The 18,083-nt window shown below is 33.6% G+C and overlaps 1 protein-coding gene across 21 annotated transcripts in view; it reads right to left on the reverse strand.

Annotated features, from left to right (window-relative positions):
• ZNF280D (zinc finger protein 280D) overlaps window positions 1–18,083 on the reverse strand; it is a 294,058-nt gene that overhangs the window by 58,277 nt on the left and 217,698 nt on the right. For all 21 annotated transcript variants that reach the window (XR_003146134.3, XR_004810835.2, XR_007407479.1 and 18 more), the window contains 5 exons: window positions 12,749–12,972; window positions 9,465–9,622; window positions 8,410–8,510; window positions 7,238–7,384; window positions 1,382–1,516 (listed from right to left, as the gene is read on the reverse strand). Coding sequence is in view for 16 of the 21 variants with exons in the window: in XM_025472692.3 (XP_025328477.1) it covers window positions 1,382–1,516; window positions 7,238–7,384; window positions 8,410–8,510; window positions 9,465–9,622; window positions 12,749–12,972 (765 nt within the window). In the remaining 5 variants the exon portion in view is untranslated. The remainder of the gene's footprint in view (window positions 1–1,381; window positions 1,517–7,237; window positions 7,385–8,409; window positions 8,511–9,464; window positions 9,623–12,748; window positions 12,973–18,083) is intronic.

The following is an 18,083-nucleotide window of genomic DNA, read 5'->3' on the forward strand; positions in this document are numbered from 1 at the left end:
GAGAGGTTATATATCAACTCATTATACTGTATGGAGAGTTTAATATTTAGAATTTCCTTAAAGAGAACTAATATAAAGCTTATCATTTAGTATCCAGAAATTACATTTGTTGATTGGCAATGAAAAACAATTGCCTACCAACATTCTCATTAATCATTTAACCGTACTTCTCCCATGTATTTGAGGAACAGACTATGCGGAAGTCCTATGAAATACATGTGTTTTGGTATCACACAAAAGCACTGGACTAGGAATCAAAAGACCTGAGGTTAAATCTTACACCATGCCATCCTAGCCATGTGACCTAAATAAGTAACTTATTCTCTTCTTTATAATATAGGGCAATAACTGTCTGTCTTCCTCACTGGATTGCTGTATGGATTAAATAAAAAAGCATACCAAAAGCCTTATTCTAAGGTGCTATAAGAACATTTAGTATCATTATTAATATTATTACTATCATTATTAATAAGGGAAAATATGAGAGAGGACTGCACTGCTTACATTAGTGTTCTGCATGTCTAGTCCCAGCATGGAATGAATGGACTGCAGGGAACGATGCTGGATAGCTTCTCTTGCTCTAGGTCTTCAGAGCATGGCTTTATATTGTTTTAGTTAATTCAAATAACAGACATACCCACATTCAAAGGTAAGTACCCAAAGGCAAATATAAATGTTTTGGGGATTATTTCACTTTGGATTATCCATGCCTCTGTTTCCCTCCACTGGAGCAAATATTCAAGAGCTGACTGTATATAAAGAAGTCAGAGAAAACAGAGGTATATAAGGCAAAAAGGGAAAAGTAAATTACAATCATCAGTATGCAGTCAGACATGTTTGCTCACTTAAAACATAATGCTATCCAGCAGCAGAACTTGCTTCTCTGAGAGTAGACTCAGTAATAACAACTTCAGTAAACATCTGAGAACCTACAGCACTTAAGGCACTATACCAGAAGCTAAGGACACAAAGATCTACGGCACTCAAGGCACTATACCAGAAGCTAAGGACACAAAGATAAAACATGAGTCCTGATCTCAACTATCTTATAGTTTAGCAGATAAAATTGACGTATACACTGCCAACTGGAATAGCTCAAAAACAGCCTATATAATATCGACACAACCCGCTGACTCAGGGAATAATTAATCTGTTGCACTTTTTACAAAGGAATAACACTTTAGCACAGCACACACCACTGACCATAAAAGGATGGTCAGAAGGATTTTTTTCTAGATATAAGAATGATAAAGCCTAAAATTAAAGTCTTCATAAAAATCAGACATCATTTTTTAAAGTATTATATCTAATAGATAAAAGAAGGCAGGAGTTAATTTCTATTATCATACAAAGTGTTAAAATACAAGACATTTAAACTTACCTTTGTTCCAGGAGGCAATCCTTCCAGTTGTTTAGGTTTTATAAATGTTCTATGATGTTGAGTCTTATGATCCATTTTCTCTTTGCATGTCAAAAATTGTAGTCTGCATTTTGTACAACGATGTATTCCTTTCTTCTGTTTAAAAACAGGAAAAGGGAGGAAAAATAATTTCTATAACCACAAGTGTCGTGCCCTTAAACCGTTCTGATTTACTTTAATGATACCTAAGTAATTTTAAAACTAGTATTATTTTACATCTCCCATATAAATAACAGCAAAATGTTATTTCATTTTTAAAAACACTGGGGTTTCAAAAATGTCTGTTACTAGAAAGAAATTGAACATAAACGTTCTATCAGTAGGTTCTAATGAAAGTTCTCTCAGCAGTGATGTGAAAGTTCATCTAATTATAAAGTATTTAGACTCATGATATGGTTAAAAAGAGCTATACTATGTTTTTATCCTAAAAAAAGTAAATTCTTTTTAATTTTTGCTATTTCCACTTGGTTGACAAGTTGGCAAAATAAATTCAAATACTTAACCAGACATTTCAAAGAAGGTTGTTATGGAAGTGGTTGTATAAAACTGTGCTAATATAACCATCTGCAATGAGGAAAATGTTCTACAGCTGCACTGTTCAATATGGTAGCCAGTAGCCACATATGGTTATTGAGCACCTGAAATGTACTAAGTGTAACAGAGGAACTGAATTTTTAATTTTATTTAATTTTAACTTCAAGAGCCATATGAACATTGAACAGTGCGGATATGGAGACGTAAATCAGAACTACTCCCAATCTATTTTATGATTGAGGTATCTTGAGTGAGTCCCTCTTTAAACCCAACGCTGCTGGGAAACAGGACCCAAGAAAAATCTAAATCACTCCCCCAAAACTAGTTACTGGCACTGCCAGACTCCTGATCCATGTTCTTTCTATTATATAATATCAAATCAACTACAATCTTACCTATATGCTCTCATTAAGAGATGACATATGTATGTATATATATATATATATGATATATATATGATATATATATATATATCTTAAACAATACACAAATACAAAGGAATATTTTCTCGAAAGTTAAAATCTGCCAGTACATTATTATTTCCATTTAAATACACTCAGTCAATAAATAAATAAATAAATACACTCAATAAATAAATAAATACACTCAGTCATTTATAAAATTCAAACAAGGTAATATACTGAGAAGTACCCAGCACAGTTACTAGCACACAGCAGGCATTTCATAAATCAAAGCTTTGAATTTACAAAATTCAAAGCCATGTATAAATATAATGTGTTTGTATTACTATTCTAGCTGCATCTTAAGACTATTTTAGAAGTGTGGTGCACTGGATTATATTATAGACTCAGGCAATTTTTAAAAATTCACTTATACGTGCTGAAGGAAGAGGAGGAAAAAAGAAAACTTGGCAAAGATACACACCAAAATAACAGGACAGAAAGAAAGTTTCCCAGAATCTGATTCCCATAAATCTTTTCTCTATCTATAATCACTCCCCAGGTTACCTTATCCAGTTTCATGGCTTTACATACTATCTATACAACTATCTACTTGACATCACAACCTGATAGCTATTATGCATCTCAAATCAACATGGACAAAATTGAATTCTGGATTTTCTCCCTACCCCCTGCCCTCCAAAATCTGTTTTCTCAGTCTTCCCCCTAAAACAGTATATGAAAATTCCATTCTTGCAAATGGTTAGGACAAAAACTTGGTTAACTCACTCACACAACAACCCATATCCAACCTGTCAGCTCTACCTTCAAACACTTTCATAATCTTTCCACTCCTCATTACCTCTAACCACTGCTGCCATACTAGTCCAAGCCACTCACCTGGACTTTCATCTTCTTCCTATCATGCTCTTTCCTCCCTTTTGTCTATTCTCCAATGATCTTAAAACACAGCAGATTGTTCACAAACCTAAATGCTCCAAAGGTTTTCCAAAGTCCAGTGTCTGGTTTACAAAGCTCTACATGAACTGGACTGCATTCTATTGCTACAAGCTTATCCCCTACTTCTTTTCCTCTTATTAGTTTACTCTGCTCTAGCCACAACTGGCCTCTTCACTGTTCTTTGAGTGTCTCATGTATACATTCACTTCAATGCCTACATAATATTTCCTTTCCCAGATTTCCACATGGCTTATTCCTTTATTTCCTTCAAAAAGGCTCATGTTTTGGGATGCCCTGGGTGGCTCAGTGGTTTAGCGCCTGCCTTTGGCTCAGGACATGATGCTGGAGTCCCAGGATCGAGTCCCACATCAGGCTCCCTGCATGGAGCCTGCTTCTCCCTCTGCCTATGTCTCTGCCTCTCTCTCTCTCTCTCTCTGTGTGTGTGTGTGTGTCTCTTATGAATAAATAAATAAAATCTTTTTAAAAAAAGGCTCATGTTTTACCACACTACATACATAATAATAACCATTCCTCCACTCCCAATACCTCCCTGGCACTCTTTATCCTTCACATTTTCCTTCCACAGTACTATCACTAGCTAGCACGCATATACATTCAAACATAAACACACATATATATTTATCTTTCTCTACTATAATTCAAATTCCAGAAGGCACAAACTTTGTTTTGTTCATTCTTATGTAATACCCAAAATAGCCCCTGGCACATAGTAAAGCATCCAATAAATATTTGTTAAATAATTGGATTGTGAGGCAAAAAGCAAGAGACTGACAGAGAAGATGCATATGTGAAGTAGGTACAATTTAACTAGTTCAAAACATCTGTCATTCCATTCAATGAACATTTGTCCAGAGTCATGACATAGAATACATTAATCTACTATTCTCTTAGTTGGACACAAGTCTTATACATGTCTCTTGTGTATGAACGCATTTCAAGGTGATAAGAGTGATAAAGAAACAATACATTTTTAAATACATCATGTTCAATCAAAGAAAATAGTGACTTATTCCAAGGGTAGAGAAATAATTACCTGTGTTGAACTTTTTTGATACACATACTGAACTGTTTGGGAGATTTGAGAGATTAAGAGGAATTCTGACTATATGTAATTTCTGCCCTTAGACCTAATGCCAATGTGAAATCTGGTTCTGTGGTAAAGCAGTAAAAGCCTGGGCTCTGAAGTCAAATTTTAATTCTGCTTTTTATTAGGTAATAGGACACTGAGCAAGTTACTTTCTCTAAAATTTTGTTTCCTCATCTAAAAGTTAAAAATAATAATATACATATGGTGATTGTGAAGATTAAAGATGACAATGCTTATAAAGCACCTGCTGCTGCCATAAGGTAACTGACTACCTATGTTAACTGTTTAATGTTTTTATTAAAGATTTAATGAGCATATTTATTTATTTATTTATTTTTAATATTTATTTATTTATTATTTATGATAGACATAGAGAGAGAGAGAGAGAGAGAGGCAGAGACACAAGAGGAGGGAGGAGCAGGCTCCATGCCAGGAGCCCGACGCGGGACCCGATTCCAGGACTCCAGGATCGCGCCCTGGGCCAAAGGGAGGCACCAAACCATTGAGCCACCCAGGGATCCCCTAATGAGCATATTTAACATATCTGAAACCACTTTTATTATTTCTTAAAAGTCATACGAACTGGATTGTTAGCTCTAAAATCACCTGTGACTTAATACATATTCTTTAAAAAAAAGTTACAAAGTCTTTGAAGACAATAAAATGTGCCTGTTTACAAAAGCCAACAATTCTTATTGTCTAATATCACACTAATGATGTCATCTCAATTACAAGTTTATAGTCCTACTTAGCTAGGGTGTTCCAGTCTTCGTAAATAATTATGGATGTTGTAAATACCTTAAAAGATGATGATGATTCTTATTAATAGATTCCCCCTCTTAACTGCTGACTGCCTAAGTATCCCATATAAACAAAAGAATATTGAGCCAAAATGGCAAGACAAGACATAAAACTCAGTATATAAAAACCTTACAAATCACAAAGCCCACATAGTGGGTCCACACATCTCTTTCATAATTATCATTTTTCTTGTGTCTCCATCTCCTTCTGGAGCTTAGGAAAGTGTGTGGGAAAAATTATGTTAAAAGACTCCCGGGCAGGGGGATCCCTGGGTGGCTCAGCTGTTTAGCACCTGCCTTTGGCCCAGGGCATGATCCTGGAGTCCTGGGATGGAGTCCCACATAGGGCTCCCGGCATGGAGCCTGCTTCTCCCTCTGCCTGTGTCTCTGCCTCTCTCTCTCTCTCTCTCTCTCTCTCTCTCTGTCTATCATAAATAAATAAATAAAAAATCTTTAAAAAAAAAAAAAAGACTCCTGGGCAACCTGCATGGCTCAGCGGCTTAGTGCCGCCTTCAGCCCAGGGCCTGACCCTGGAGACCTGGGATCGAATCCCATGTCAGGCTCCCTGCATGGAGCCTGCTTCTCTCTCTGCCTGTGTCTCTGCCACTGTGTGTGTGTGTGTGTGTGTGTGTGTGTGTCATGATAAATAAAATCTTTAAAAAAAAAAGACTAAAAAAATAGCACTACTGTTTTATATCTCATTCTCTCATTCAGATTTAAGGTCAAAGATGAAATAAAGAATACCAAGAATAGTGTTTCTAAAACTCTAGTCCTCAAAAAATGTTAATATGTATTGTGCAAATAAAGGGCTCAATGGCCAAAAAAGTTTGGGGACTAATAAGTACTATACTGGCTTGGAGATTCACCATGTTCATTAGCATATTAAAAGTTCAGAGAAGCCCTGTTTTCAAAAACAAACAAAACTGGGATCCCTGGGTGGCTCAGCGGTTTAGTGCCTGCCTTTGGGGCAGGGCGTGATCCTGGAAACCCCCCGGATCAAGTCCCACATCGGGCTCCCTGCATGGAGCCTGCTTCTCCCTCTGCCTGTGTCTCTGCCTCTCTCTCTCTCTCATGAATAAATAAATAAAATCTTTAAAAAAAAAAAACAAAACTGTTTGATATTGTAAACCTAGGCATTTACTAAATTTATTTACCAGTAACAATGTGGAAGGAAACATCTAATAACACCTGATGGAACATAGTTGGGTAAACCTAGAACAGAAAGATCTTGCCAGACTTCTCAAAGATGAGTATCATCCCAATCACAACAGGAGATACTAAATTCACTTGGATAAAGAAGATGTGATGTATGTATGTATATATAATATGTATATATATTTTACACCGGTAATAATAAAACCAGTAAGCATAATATCTGAATTCACGAGAAGGGTATTAAGTGCTAAAACTGGATCCCAAAAATTATATAGCAGAACTAGCAGAATTCATTCACAAGAAAAATAATGACCTAAATATAGTTCTTTGGCAGAGTTCATATACCAAACTGTAAGTGTCATTACTGTTTCCTTTATCACTGGCAGCTATAAAAGACCACTTCTGGTCAATGTTAATACCATGTATTCTCATAATAATGAGGCTAAAAGTGGAAGGATGGGGTAAAAAAAGAAACAAGATTATGAGTCCTCACACTTTTCTTAGTTCAACTCACCCTTACCCTGATAACTACCTTCAAAATCATTCCCATATCCACTCTTGGATCCTGAAATAGCCACCAATCTTATGGATATTCCAGTCATCTTCCCTTTTTCTCTTCAATCCTAGGTTTCCTATTTCTGGCTATCTTTCAGAATTTTCACTTATGAGCCACAACATCACCAGAAAGGAAGCAAGAAAAAAGAAGTTAGTTTTACAAGTAATTCAGCATAAACTGCAAATTAACCAAGTCATTTGGAAAATCTTGCTTCCCTTGCAGAACAAATCTAACCAATGTTCTAAGTAATAATCTGTCTTTTTGCTAAAACAACATGATCAAAGAAGAACTGATAAATCTCACCTGATGCTTCATATAATGATGCATGTAGGGTGTAGCAATTTTAATAACTTTGAGGCAAAATGGACATAGCAAGTTCTTAGTGTTTTCATGGGATGTTCTAAAATGAGTTTCTACATCAGAAAATGAAGATGATCTATAATTGCAGACCTACAAATAAAGAAGGTTTAGTTTAACTTGAAAAAATATAATGATATGCAATTACAAAGTAACAATCATAGGTCATTTGTTTAGAAGAACATCAGCTGCTACTCATTCAGCTCTAATACCTGCATAACCAAGAATCCCATTAATGCAAGCACCAAAAGATAATCTTCTGAGACAGAAAAGTTAACTATCAAAGTTTAGGGACAGTTCCCAAAACATAACTAAGTTCCCTTCTTTTTAATAAGATCTTTTTATCACCCCCAACTTGACTCGAATTTTCATTCTTTAATACCTCTTGTCCTATAAAGTTTTTTTTCCTGCTACATAAAACAGCACCTTCCTTTAGATTATAAATGGCCTCCAGGCTATGGATTGGCAATGTATTTTTACCTTCTTTTCTATTTCTTCTTCAAATTCTGAAAAAAATGCTAATCACAAAGCATTTCGTAGAGTTCTCCGTAACTAAAAGCATCTCATACTTCCTTTGTATGCCTACATTCTTCCCTATATGGTAAAATAAGTCCCTATGCTTGTCTTTTGGCCACAGGCTTTTCTTTGTCCAATTGGGAGTTGGTTTAAAATGGCCTATGGGCCAATTTCAACTCTATTGACTGCACATATAACACATGAGTTAAGCCAAAGTTATTTTTATTAATAGTTTACAAGAGGAATTTTAATTTTAGTAACCAATTTTATCTAAAGAGTTAGGAAAATAAAAAGATATATTTTGTGGCTCATTAAAATTATGTGAAATTCAGATTCCAGTGTCCATAGATAAATTTTAAGTAAATTAACACAGCCTGATCACATTCATCTACTTACTGTCTATGGCTGCCTTTGTGCTATAATGGCAAAGTTGATTATTTGCAACACAGACTGTATGACCCTCAAAGACTGAATATTTATTTCTATCTGTGCTTTACAGAAAAGATTTCCTGACACCTGGTCCAGTAGGTTTAAATCTTATAATCAAAACAACAGAAAACAAACAAACCAAACACTAAGTACACAATAAAATATATGTATACCTGGCAAATATATGGCATTTCACCAGGCTTATGGTTGTCCTTCATATGTTGCAAAAGAATATGCTCTGTTTCAAACGATAATTCACATATTTTGCAAATGGCTAAAAGCGAGGAGGGAAAAAAGACATACCATTTTAAGATATACACACATATCAAATCATTATGTTGTATACCTGAATCTATATGTCATTTACACTTCAATTAAAAACAAGGTAACCTCACCAGGCAAACAAAAACAGATATACATGTGTAAAATTCATTTTATATATTTGTATCAACAATAATAACTATAGTATTGGTGGGGACTGACAATAGTTATACAGTTTTTAACTGTGTGCCAAACACAGTTCTAAGTATTTTACTTACATTAGCTCATTTAATTCCCATAACAGCATTATGAAGTAGGTATTTCTATTATCCCTATTATTCAAATATTAAGTAACTTGCCTGAGGTCACATAGCTGTATAAAGAGGGAGACCTGGGATTTGAATTCAAGCTATCAAGCTCTAATATCTGTGATTTTTAACTAGAATCCTACTTTTCTTATTCAAGTTTAAATGAAAGGCATTAATTTCATATTTGAAAGCTATGATCTGAGGTTGTTTTTTTTTTTTTTTTTTTAATTTTTTTTTTTTAATTTTTATTTATTTATGATAGTCACAGAGAGAGAGAGAGAGGCAGAGACACAGGCAGAGGGAGAAGCAGGCTCCATGCACCGCGAGCCTGATGTGGGATTCGATCCCGGGTCTCCAGGATCACGCCCTGGGCCAAAGGCAGGCGCCAAACCGCTGCGCCACCCAGGGATCCCTGATCTGAGGTTGTTAATTTAGTTCCCCACATATAATGCACAGGTTATTTACTTTAATGAATTACTTATAAGAGGAACTTTAACCAGTTTTAACAATTTAGATAACTTAAAACTTTTCCAATTCTGCCCCCAAATTCCAAAGTCTTTTTCTCAGTCTTATTTTTCTAACAAGCTTCTTTAGGTTTTCTTAGAGTTTACGTTGTCAACGTTGATAATATCCAATACCTAAGCAGAATTGTAACTTACTGGAAAATTCATGGGGTGTATGTGTGCTCTCAATGTGACACTGCAGTTGAAATGGTGTGGGAAACTGACGGTAGCAGTGCTGGCAGGTGGTGTGGTTTTCCCAGCTCTCACTGCTCTGCTTCTCAAGTTCCAAATGGTGTTTCATGTGGTTCATAAACCTATAAATGATTGTCAACAGGTGCAAAAATTCAGATTTAAAAACAAAAATCTAACAAATAAGTATCTGAATCTAAAAGTAAATATTATTCAAAATAAAATCTCAAAAGCCTTAAAGTCCTCTAGAAAACTGTGTGTTTTAAATAACTGCCCTCATTAAGTGGCTAAATGAACATCTTTGCTTTTCATCTTTGTTTTAAAAGAATTCATCACTGTAATTAATCTGAAATATCACTAATTTGCTCAAATTCTTAATCATTTCAGATTATTAAAATTTTTTTTAAAGATTTTTAAAAAGCAGGCTTTTTTCCATACATGAATACTGTTTACATTTTTAAATAAAATAGTTGAAAGGAAGGAAACCCTACTACCAAAAGCAACTACAGTCAAGAGAGAAATCTTTTAAGGCTGTGAAGATATACAATAGATTCCAGCTGTTTAAAAGACAAATTACTGGTATTTTTACTTGTGTCTTGGTTTCTAAATGCATGTAATAGCAATTTTAATGCCTACAATTACAAGAACCTTTTGTTTTATTTAATGATACTGGTTTACTGTTAGCACAGACTGTTCATTTTAACTTGCAGACTGTGCCCTTTGTAGGCAACGTCCATTTTTCAGTTTTACATTCTGCAATTTCAGCTTCCCTAAAAGGCTTCTTATGAGCAGGAACTATGACCTTCAACAGCAAAGGGTGCAATATAAATGGGAATACCTATTTAAAAGAGCTTACTGAAGCTTTTTGCTGAATTTGAAAGTAAAGTTGTAACAATTTTTAGTCTGGGTCAACTATTAACAATTATTCATTTGAGCCTGTAAAGGAAAGAATCTTGAAAATAAGTGATAATGTCATTAATTTGGATAGCAGTCACCATGAAGGCCATAACATTTATCTCTTTTTCACATCTCCAAAACAGTACTTCCCTTGAACAGGTTATGGCACACTTTGAAATATCTTTTTGTCCTCCCTTGGTTTTATTTTATTTTTTTATTTTTTTCTCCCTTGGTTTTAATACCAGCTCTACAAACACCTAGAGAAAATCCTAGTCTTGGCTAGGAAAAGAAAAGGTCATGAGCCATTAAACTTTTAGCTCACAACTTTAAGCAATTAAAGTGTATCTATATAAAATAGTCTCTTAACTAGTAAGCTTTCTCAAAATTATTATATGAGCCCCTACTGGGAAGTCAGACTACTTAAACTAATGGATGGAAATGAGGGATACGTAAAAGCAAACTTCTTACAAGGATGTTTGCAGAATAAAATAAACCTGTTTTTGGTGACACTGTAGAAAAAAAAATATCAAAAAATATCATATCACAATATATTGACAAGGCAAAGAGTAAAAATCTATAGCTATCAGTTTTCCCTACCATTCTCTGCAAACATCAATTTGTCTCCCCAGTTTTTACTGTTAAGATAAAATATTATTTAACATATATAACATACATAACTTCTTTGACTACAAAGTATTTACGATTAAGGTTATGTTTCCTAAACAATCAGTATTTCAAAAAGTGCTCAATTCCTGGCTGTTATAAATGTTGTTTGCTTTAAAGTCTGAAATATTCAAGTATTCTAAAAATATGTTAAGTAGTTTTCTGAAACAATAACAAAAAAAGGAATTTTTAATTTTTATGTGTTTAATATTAAGTGGGCTAATCTCAAAGGAAAAGCCAAAAGCTATTGTTGAATAACTTCTAATATACACATAATATTTAAGTATATCAAGGAACTAATAAGTCAGTGAAACATATTTCTATGCTTTCATCCTGTTTACTAACATGATTTTTCTGGTATATTTTGCTATTAAAATGGTAATAATATGGAAATAGATGACAGAGTTCTACTGTAATATTGTTTCAGTTTTATACCACAAAGTACAATATTCCTTCTAACAAACTATTAACTACTGATGCCTGTTAAAGTTTAATTAAAGGAGATAAAGAAATGTGAAGACTCACATGAAATAACATGTGAAAGAATTCGGAAACTATAAAGCACCACAATAAACAAAGCTTTAATAATTGTTATAGAGGTATATCACAATGTATTTCAGGGTTTTCCTATATTCTTCTTTTTGGACCCAAGAACTCACAGGAAAATGGACTATATACTGGGTCCAGAAGTAACCTACAGGTGCCTAAGAATGCTATTTACAAAGTTATCAAGGGTAAATATAAAAAGGCATATATATGTATGTTTGTACAAACACACACACAACACCCTCATCTAAGGAAAGTATACTGATGTCTGCAACTTACTTTGAAATGCATAAGAACAAAAATAGTTTGAAGGAAAAATGAACAGATTATATGATGAAGCAAGCATAGTAAAATGTTAGTGGTAGAATCAAGGTGATAAGCATGTAAAATTTTTAAAACTTTGCTCAATGTCTGAACATTTTTATAATAAAATGGGGGTAAAAACAACCTTAACTAATATAAATACCAACCTACATAACCAATAAAAATATCAATCAATATGTCTTGTTACTCTGTTCTTGTTACATACTCATTTATAGGATGACACCTACTAATATGTAACTCAAAGATCACAAAGTTCCTGAAATTTAAAACACAGATGTATAAAATTCAAAATTCCACCAGAAATTAAATTTCTAATTTTTAAAGGGGTTAAATTTTAAAACCAAAGCAGAAATGTTTCCTAGAACTGGTACTTCTCTAAAGAGTATCACTTTTCCTGCAAGGTAACTGTTCTAAAATTTATAAATCCGAATTAAAAGACCTGAGCATTAAATAAATAAGTATGGAGGAGGTCAAACTGGACTTACTAAAGTGGTTCTTCTTATGAAATGAAGAAAAAATTCAAATGCAGCTAAAAATGAAAATGATTTCATGAAAATTCTTAAATGTGATAATGTAGGAGAATTAGTTAATTTTGCCTTATTTGAAATAAAGTTTGTCCTTTCTTATCTTAGAGAAATAAAACTATATTCAAGAATCAACTCTTAATTACAAGAAAGAACAGTTTTTCAACAGGACAGTCTGCCTTTGTCCTTAGTAGAAAGTATTAAAATTGTTTATCCCGAATGGCAAAGAAAAATACAAAATAAAGATACAACATTTATCCAATTTTCAAACAGAAATAAAAATAAGTATTTACATACCTAATATTATTTTTAAGAATTTTCAAGCAACTGAAGCATTTAAAAGTTGTGTGAGTCTTCTGTTCTTCCTGGACATCTCCTTCATGTTTTCCATAATAAAAGTCATTAACTAACATAATCAATTTTCCTTTCTCTGAGTCAACAGTCTTATTTTTATTTACTGTACTTGAAAATTCTGTTTTAGCCAGTCCTAAAAAGTTATTTATCATGTCTGGACAACAGTACTGAAAGAGAAAAAACAGAAGTCTTATTTATCTCTTAAAAAATTAGATACCAACAAAATAATTCTATGTTTACAGCTAAAGTCAGACCATGTAAAACTATGCTTGGTAGTATGTCTGGAAAAATATTAATCCAAAAGTTTGTGGTACACACTCACACTCTAAATAACAATATACACCTATCATCTTAAGAACACCACAAAAATTTTTTAAAGAATAATCTTAGAACTAGGATTTGGCTATTGATCTAACAAGTTTTTCCTTGCAATTTATCTTTTCAGACATAATTACTGAATAATAACTTAAATGTTTAACTGAACTAAAATCTATTCATTTCACATCCATGTCAAGATAGAGCACAGAAAGGAAATGTAGTTTTACATGTCATAATGTATATGTTTAATTATCAGGTGAAAAACGAAATTTCAGAATATCTAGTTAGAACTAAAAATTGAGCACAACTTGCCATTGCCCAGACACAAGGTGCTAGAAAACGTATGTGTGTGTGTGTTTGGGGGGGGGGGGGGGGAGGCATTAGTAATATCTTGAAAAATTCTACACTTACACCTTGAAATCTAGAATGCTTAAATATTTAAAGGAGAAATTTAGTTCCTCATGAATAAAGTCAAGATGTCACATAAACTGGTTCTAAAGTGGAATACTTTCATACATGAGCTCTTTTTTTTTTCAGTAAGATATAACTAATTCATTTATGGTACATAATTTTCAGCTGAAGAATTTCTCTAAGGTAGTTTTTCTTCTCAAAGTTTTTCTTCTCAAAGGGTAGCGCTGGTGGCGCAGCGGTTTAGTGCTGCCTGCAGCCCAGGGTGTGATCCTGGAGACCCGGGATCGGGTCCCACGTCGGGCTCCCTGCATGGAGCCTGCTTCTCCCTCTGCCTGTCTCTGCCTTTCTCTCTCTCATGAATAAATAAATAAAATATTAAAAAAAAAAAAAGGCCAGTCCAAAGAAGACCTGCACTAGAAAAACCAGAAATACTTGTCAAAATGCTAATTCCTGGGCCCACTTCAGACCCATAACCACAATGTATCTCAATACAGCACCCAGAAATCTTTTTCAACAAGACACCCAGGTAATTCTTTTACAACATATACCAACTGGCTTAAACTCTTCCTAAATATGTAACACCATTAAATAGTTTGAAACTCTAATAGAACTCTCTTCCATTTCTCAGATAATATCCATGTCCTCTCTTGCCACAACAAAATATTTGATCATTGGTAAAATGTTCTGTATCACATGGGAAGCTAGGTCTTTGATCCAAGACAGACCTTTAACATTTCAGCTGCTTTTAGTTTGTTCACTTGTCAATTCGGAAATCTTTAAGGAAATAACACTAAGGTAAAAATCTAAACTAGATCTAAAAGAAAGGGGAAAAAATACTAATTAAAATGGTAAAAAATACTAATTAAAATGGGCCCACAAATAGTGACATAATTTGTGTTTGGGAGTTAAGGTTGCATCAATAAGCTAAATTAGGATAAATATATTAGATCCCTAGACTACATTATCCTCTGAGGTCAACCATGCAGAATAAAGTTGAAATGAAACTATAACAAAAAGAGGGAAATGAGAAAGGTTTTGCTCTATATGTTTCTAGATATTTCTTAGGACACATGTAATATTTAAAAGCTCAACCTTAGGAAAGTCAACTATTTCTAAGGACTATTATAAGGCTAAGTTCCTTTTAAAACATACTGGTTTTGACTCTAAGGATAAGTGGAGAAAAGTATGGTTCAGAGTAAATCCATCAACACTATCAGAAAAATAACTCAAAATACATGTCTTACTACAAATGATGTATATCAGTAGTATCATTTTGATAGACAAAATCCCTGACCTTATCTGCAATTTTACCATAGAAGTTATCTCAAACAGCAATGAGAAAAATTATAATGCACAAAAATGATGTAAGTGTCCCTATTAGAAATGTGAACAATCACATATATTCAAACATTAAATCTGGTTTTCAAACTGTAGAAGTTATTGAGTCATATTTGAGACTTGGATTCTTTTCTGAAATCTACAAAATAATCTAAGCAGTCCATAGCAGAGTGTGCTGCAAGGCTATATTTTTCAGAAACATCTAATTTGGTACATGTATAAAAGTTAAAGTTACCTTAAATGCTCATAAATTATAATACACATAACAGATGATCAACTTCTTGCTGTTTTTTCATTTTCTTTTTTTAAAATAAAAAAGATAGGAACAGGTTTTAAAAATAAATATACAAATCTCAAAGTATCCTTTTCTTTCTTTTTTTTTTAAAGATTTTTATTTATTTATTCATGAGAGACATAGAGAGAGAGGCAGAGACATAGGCAGAGGGAGAAGCAGGCTCCCTGCAGGGAGCCCACTGTGGGACTCGATCACGGGACTCCGGGATCATGCCCTGGGCTAAAGGCAGACACTCAACTGCTGAGCCACAGACCGGGCGTCCCTCTTTTTTTTTTTTTTTTGAGTATAGTTGACACACAATGCTATTATTCACAGTATCTTTTAAGCAATGTTTCAAATCCATATAAGACAGATGAATGATAAACCACTGAAAACCAAGAAGGACAACATAATTCAGGAAACTTAGTAGTTGAGAGAAACGCAGAATCTCAAAGAAAATAGCCAAAAGGCAAGAAAGCAACTTAAGAAATGACAACTAGGTTTAGACTGAAGGTTTTGTAGGAGGATAGAGAAAGCTATGGATGGCACATTGAGCTACGGTTCAAAACCTACTGGTCATCTTTTATTTAATCCTAAAACTCTTTTGGTTCTAGCTTTTCACTGTAGCCCTGGGTTATTCCTTATTTTCCTGAGATAACCATTTTGCAAATATTAAATAATGCTATATACTGTAATTAGACAAATAGCAATTACCAGCTAAACCCCATTTTCATATTCACTCCTCCCAGTAGAGAAACCATGTCCTATTGCTTTATTAGCACCTAAAAATTTAGGTTAGACTTTTTTAGAACAAAGAAGGTGGGATGCTATTTTTAAGTAGTAAAATAGAAGTTCCCATATTATCATCCTACATAAGTCAACATTTTCCTCTTCTCCTGGGACTCTTCCAAAGCCACAACAACCAAATTCTAAAAATTTTATTTTCATTGAAACTAAGAGCCAGATAAAATCCACAGACTCTACAACATATGAGCACTACCCAAAGCAGCCAAGATCAGAGAGAAGACATGTAGCTGGAAGTAAATCAGAGAAGTCAAAAGGACCCAACAGTAACACCTTAGAAAGTGTCAGCAAAAATTTGCATTCTAAAGGTGAAAGACACATCCTAAACTGCAAAGCTATATACTTTGTTTACAAAAACAGGTGCAGAAGGATGGCAGAAGTCCCCAGACTTCATTTGGTACAGAGAAGCAGATAAGGCAATGCTACATATAAAATCAGACACAAAAGTCACATTTGCAGGAAGCCACCTGCCCAGCAAAGAGTTATATAAGCTAGTTAGCAGGATGTGAGATTATCCTGGCAACCTACACTTCCTAAAAGGAGGCTTGTACAAAAGAGCTAGCCCAAGAAAATCCAACTTATTCTTTACTATGATTAAAACTTTCATCTAAACAAAAATACTTTAGGATAAAAGGAGGAAAATGTAAAATTCTGACAAAAACACCATGAAGCAGTTGTAGATGAAAACAGTGACCAAAATATTTGCTACAAATTTTAAAAACTTAATGAAGTAATTGTGTCTATTTGGAAAATCACAAAGTAAGAAGAGATGACAAGACAAAAAAGGAATGGCAAAATCGAGGGAAAAGTAGAGAAATCAGAGAGATAAAGACAAATTAGAAAGGATAACAGCAATAAAAGAAAAAAAGAAAAAAAGAAAGGAGAACAGTAGTGAACAGGCATTAGAAAATAAAGTGAAGGAGAGGATGATAATGAGAAAGGGAACTTTAAAAAACTTAAGTGTTAAAAGGATTAGAAAGAAAATGATAGATGTGTCACACAAAGGACATCAAATGAATGCATACTGGACAACATTCTCCCCTCTCTCAAAAGACAAAACAATTGTGTGGATTAATATTTTAAAATATGAATCAAGAAAACTCCACTACAATAAAGGAAAACACAATCATACAAGCAGAAAGAACATGTTACATATCAGAAAAGATTGACCAAATCCCCAACACCAAGTCAGATCATTATAAAATTATCAGTCTTCCAAAATAAAGAATCCTATGGACAGCCAGACAGAAAGATCAAATCATTTATAAAAGGCAAAATAATTTAGGCTTATCCTAGATTTCTCAAAGCAATATTCAATATTGTAAGACAGAAGCATCACAAATAAGATCCTCAAAGTAGGATCCAACTTACTTTATACCTGGCAAAACCGTCTTTTAAGAATGGAATATAGTCCAATTGTTTTGAACATGAAAATAACTCAAAAAATGCTGTTTCAAGGCCCTTCTTTTTTTTTTTTTTTTTTTTTCAAGGCCCTTCTTGAGGAAATTACTAGAAGATGAACTTCAGCCAAGTAAGACATAACTAAAGAAGCCATGAGAAACACACTGGTAATCAACACTGAATATATTTACTGTGAAAAAGGATTAAAACAAATACAGAAATAATGTCAAGTAAATCAAATGCAAATGTTTTATGCCCTAACAATGAAAAAATAATACAACCAACAAATAAAAACTAGAAGGGCATAAAAAGATAATAAACATAAGGTTGAGAAAGTTCACAAACTGATTCACATATACTAGCAGTACATCAAAGAATATCATTTAGAGCTACCAAATGAAGTAGTATAGGTATACGCAGTTTTAATAGCACAAAAGTAAACACAGAGAAAGATAATATTGATTAAAAGCAGGTAGGAAAAGAGAAGGTAAGAATGGGTGGGTTAAGAATAGAAAATTAAAAAAAAAAAAAAAAAAGAATAGAAAATTTAATGCTACTTTAACCAATTTTAATATTAGAGAACGGCCAAAGGAATACAAGACTACTAGAATTATATTAGCATTAAAATTAGAAGGATAAACAGGAGAACAAAAATACAGCTTCTCTAAAAACCCAAGCTACAGACATACAAAGCAACCAAATAGTGAGACTTAAAAAAAAAAAAAAAGATGA

Source organism: Canis lupus, chromosome 30, assembly GCF_003254725.2.
Source record: "Canis lupus dingo isolate Sandy chromosome 30, ASM325472v2, whole genome shotgun sequence".
Classification (NCBI taxonomy): domain Eukaryota; kingdom Metazoa; phylum Chordata; class Mammalia; order Carnivora; family Canidae; genus Canis; species Canis lupus.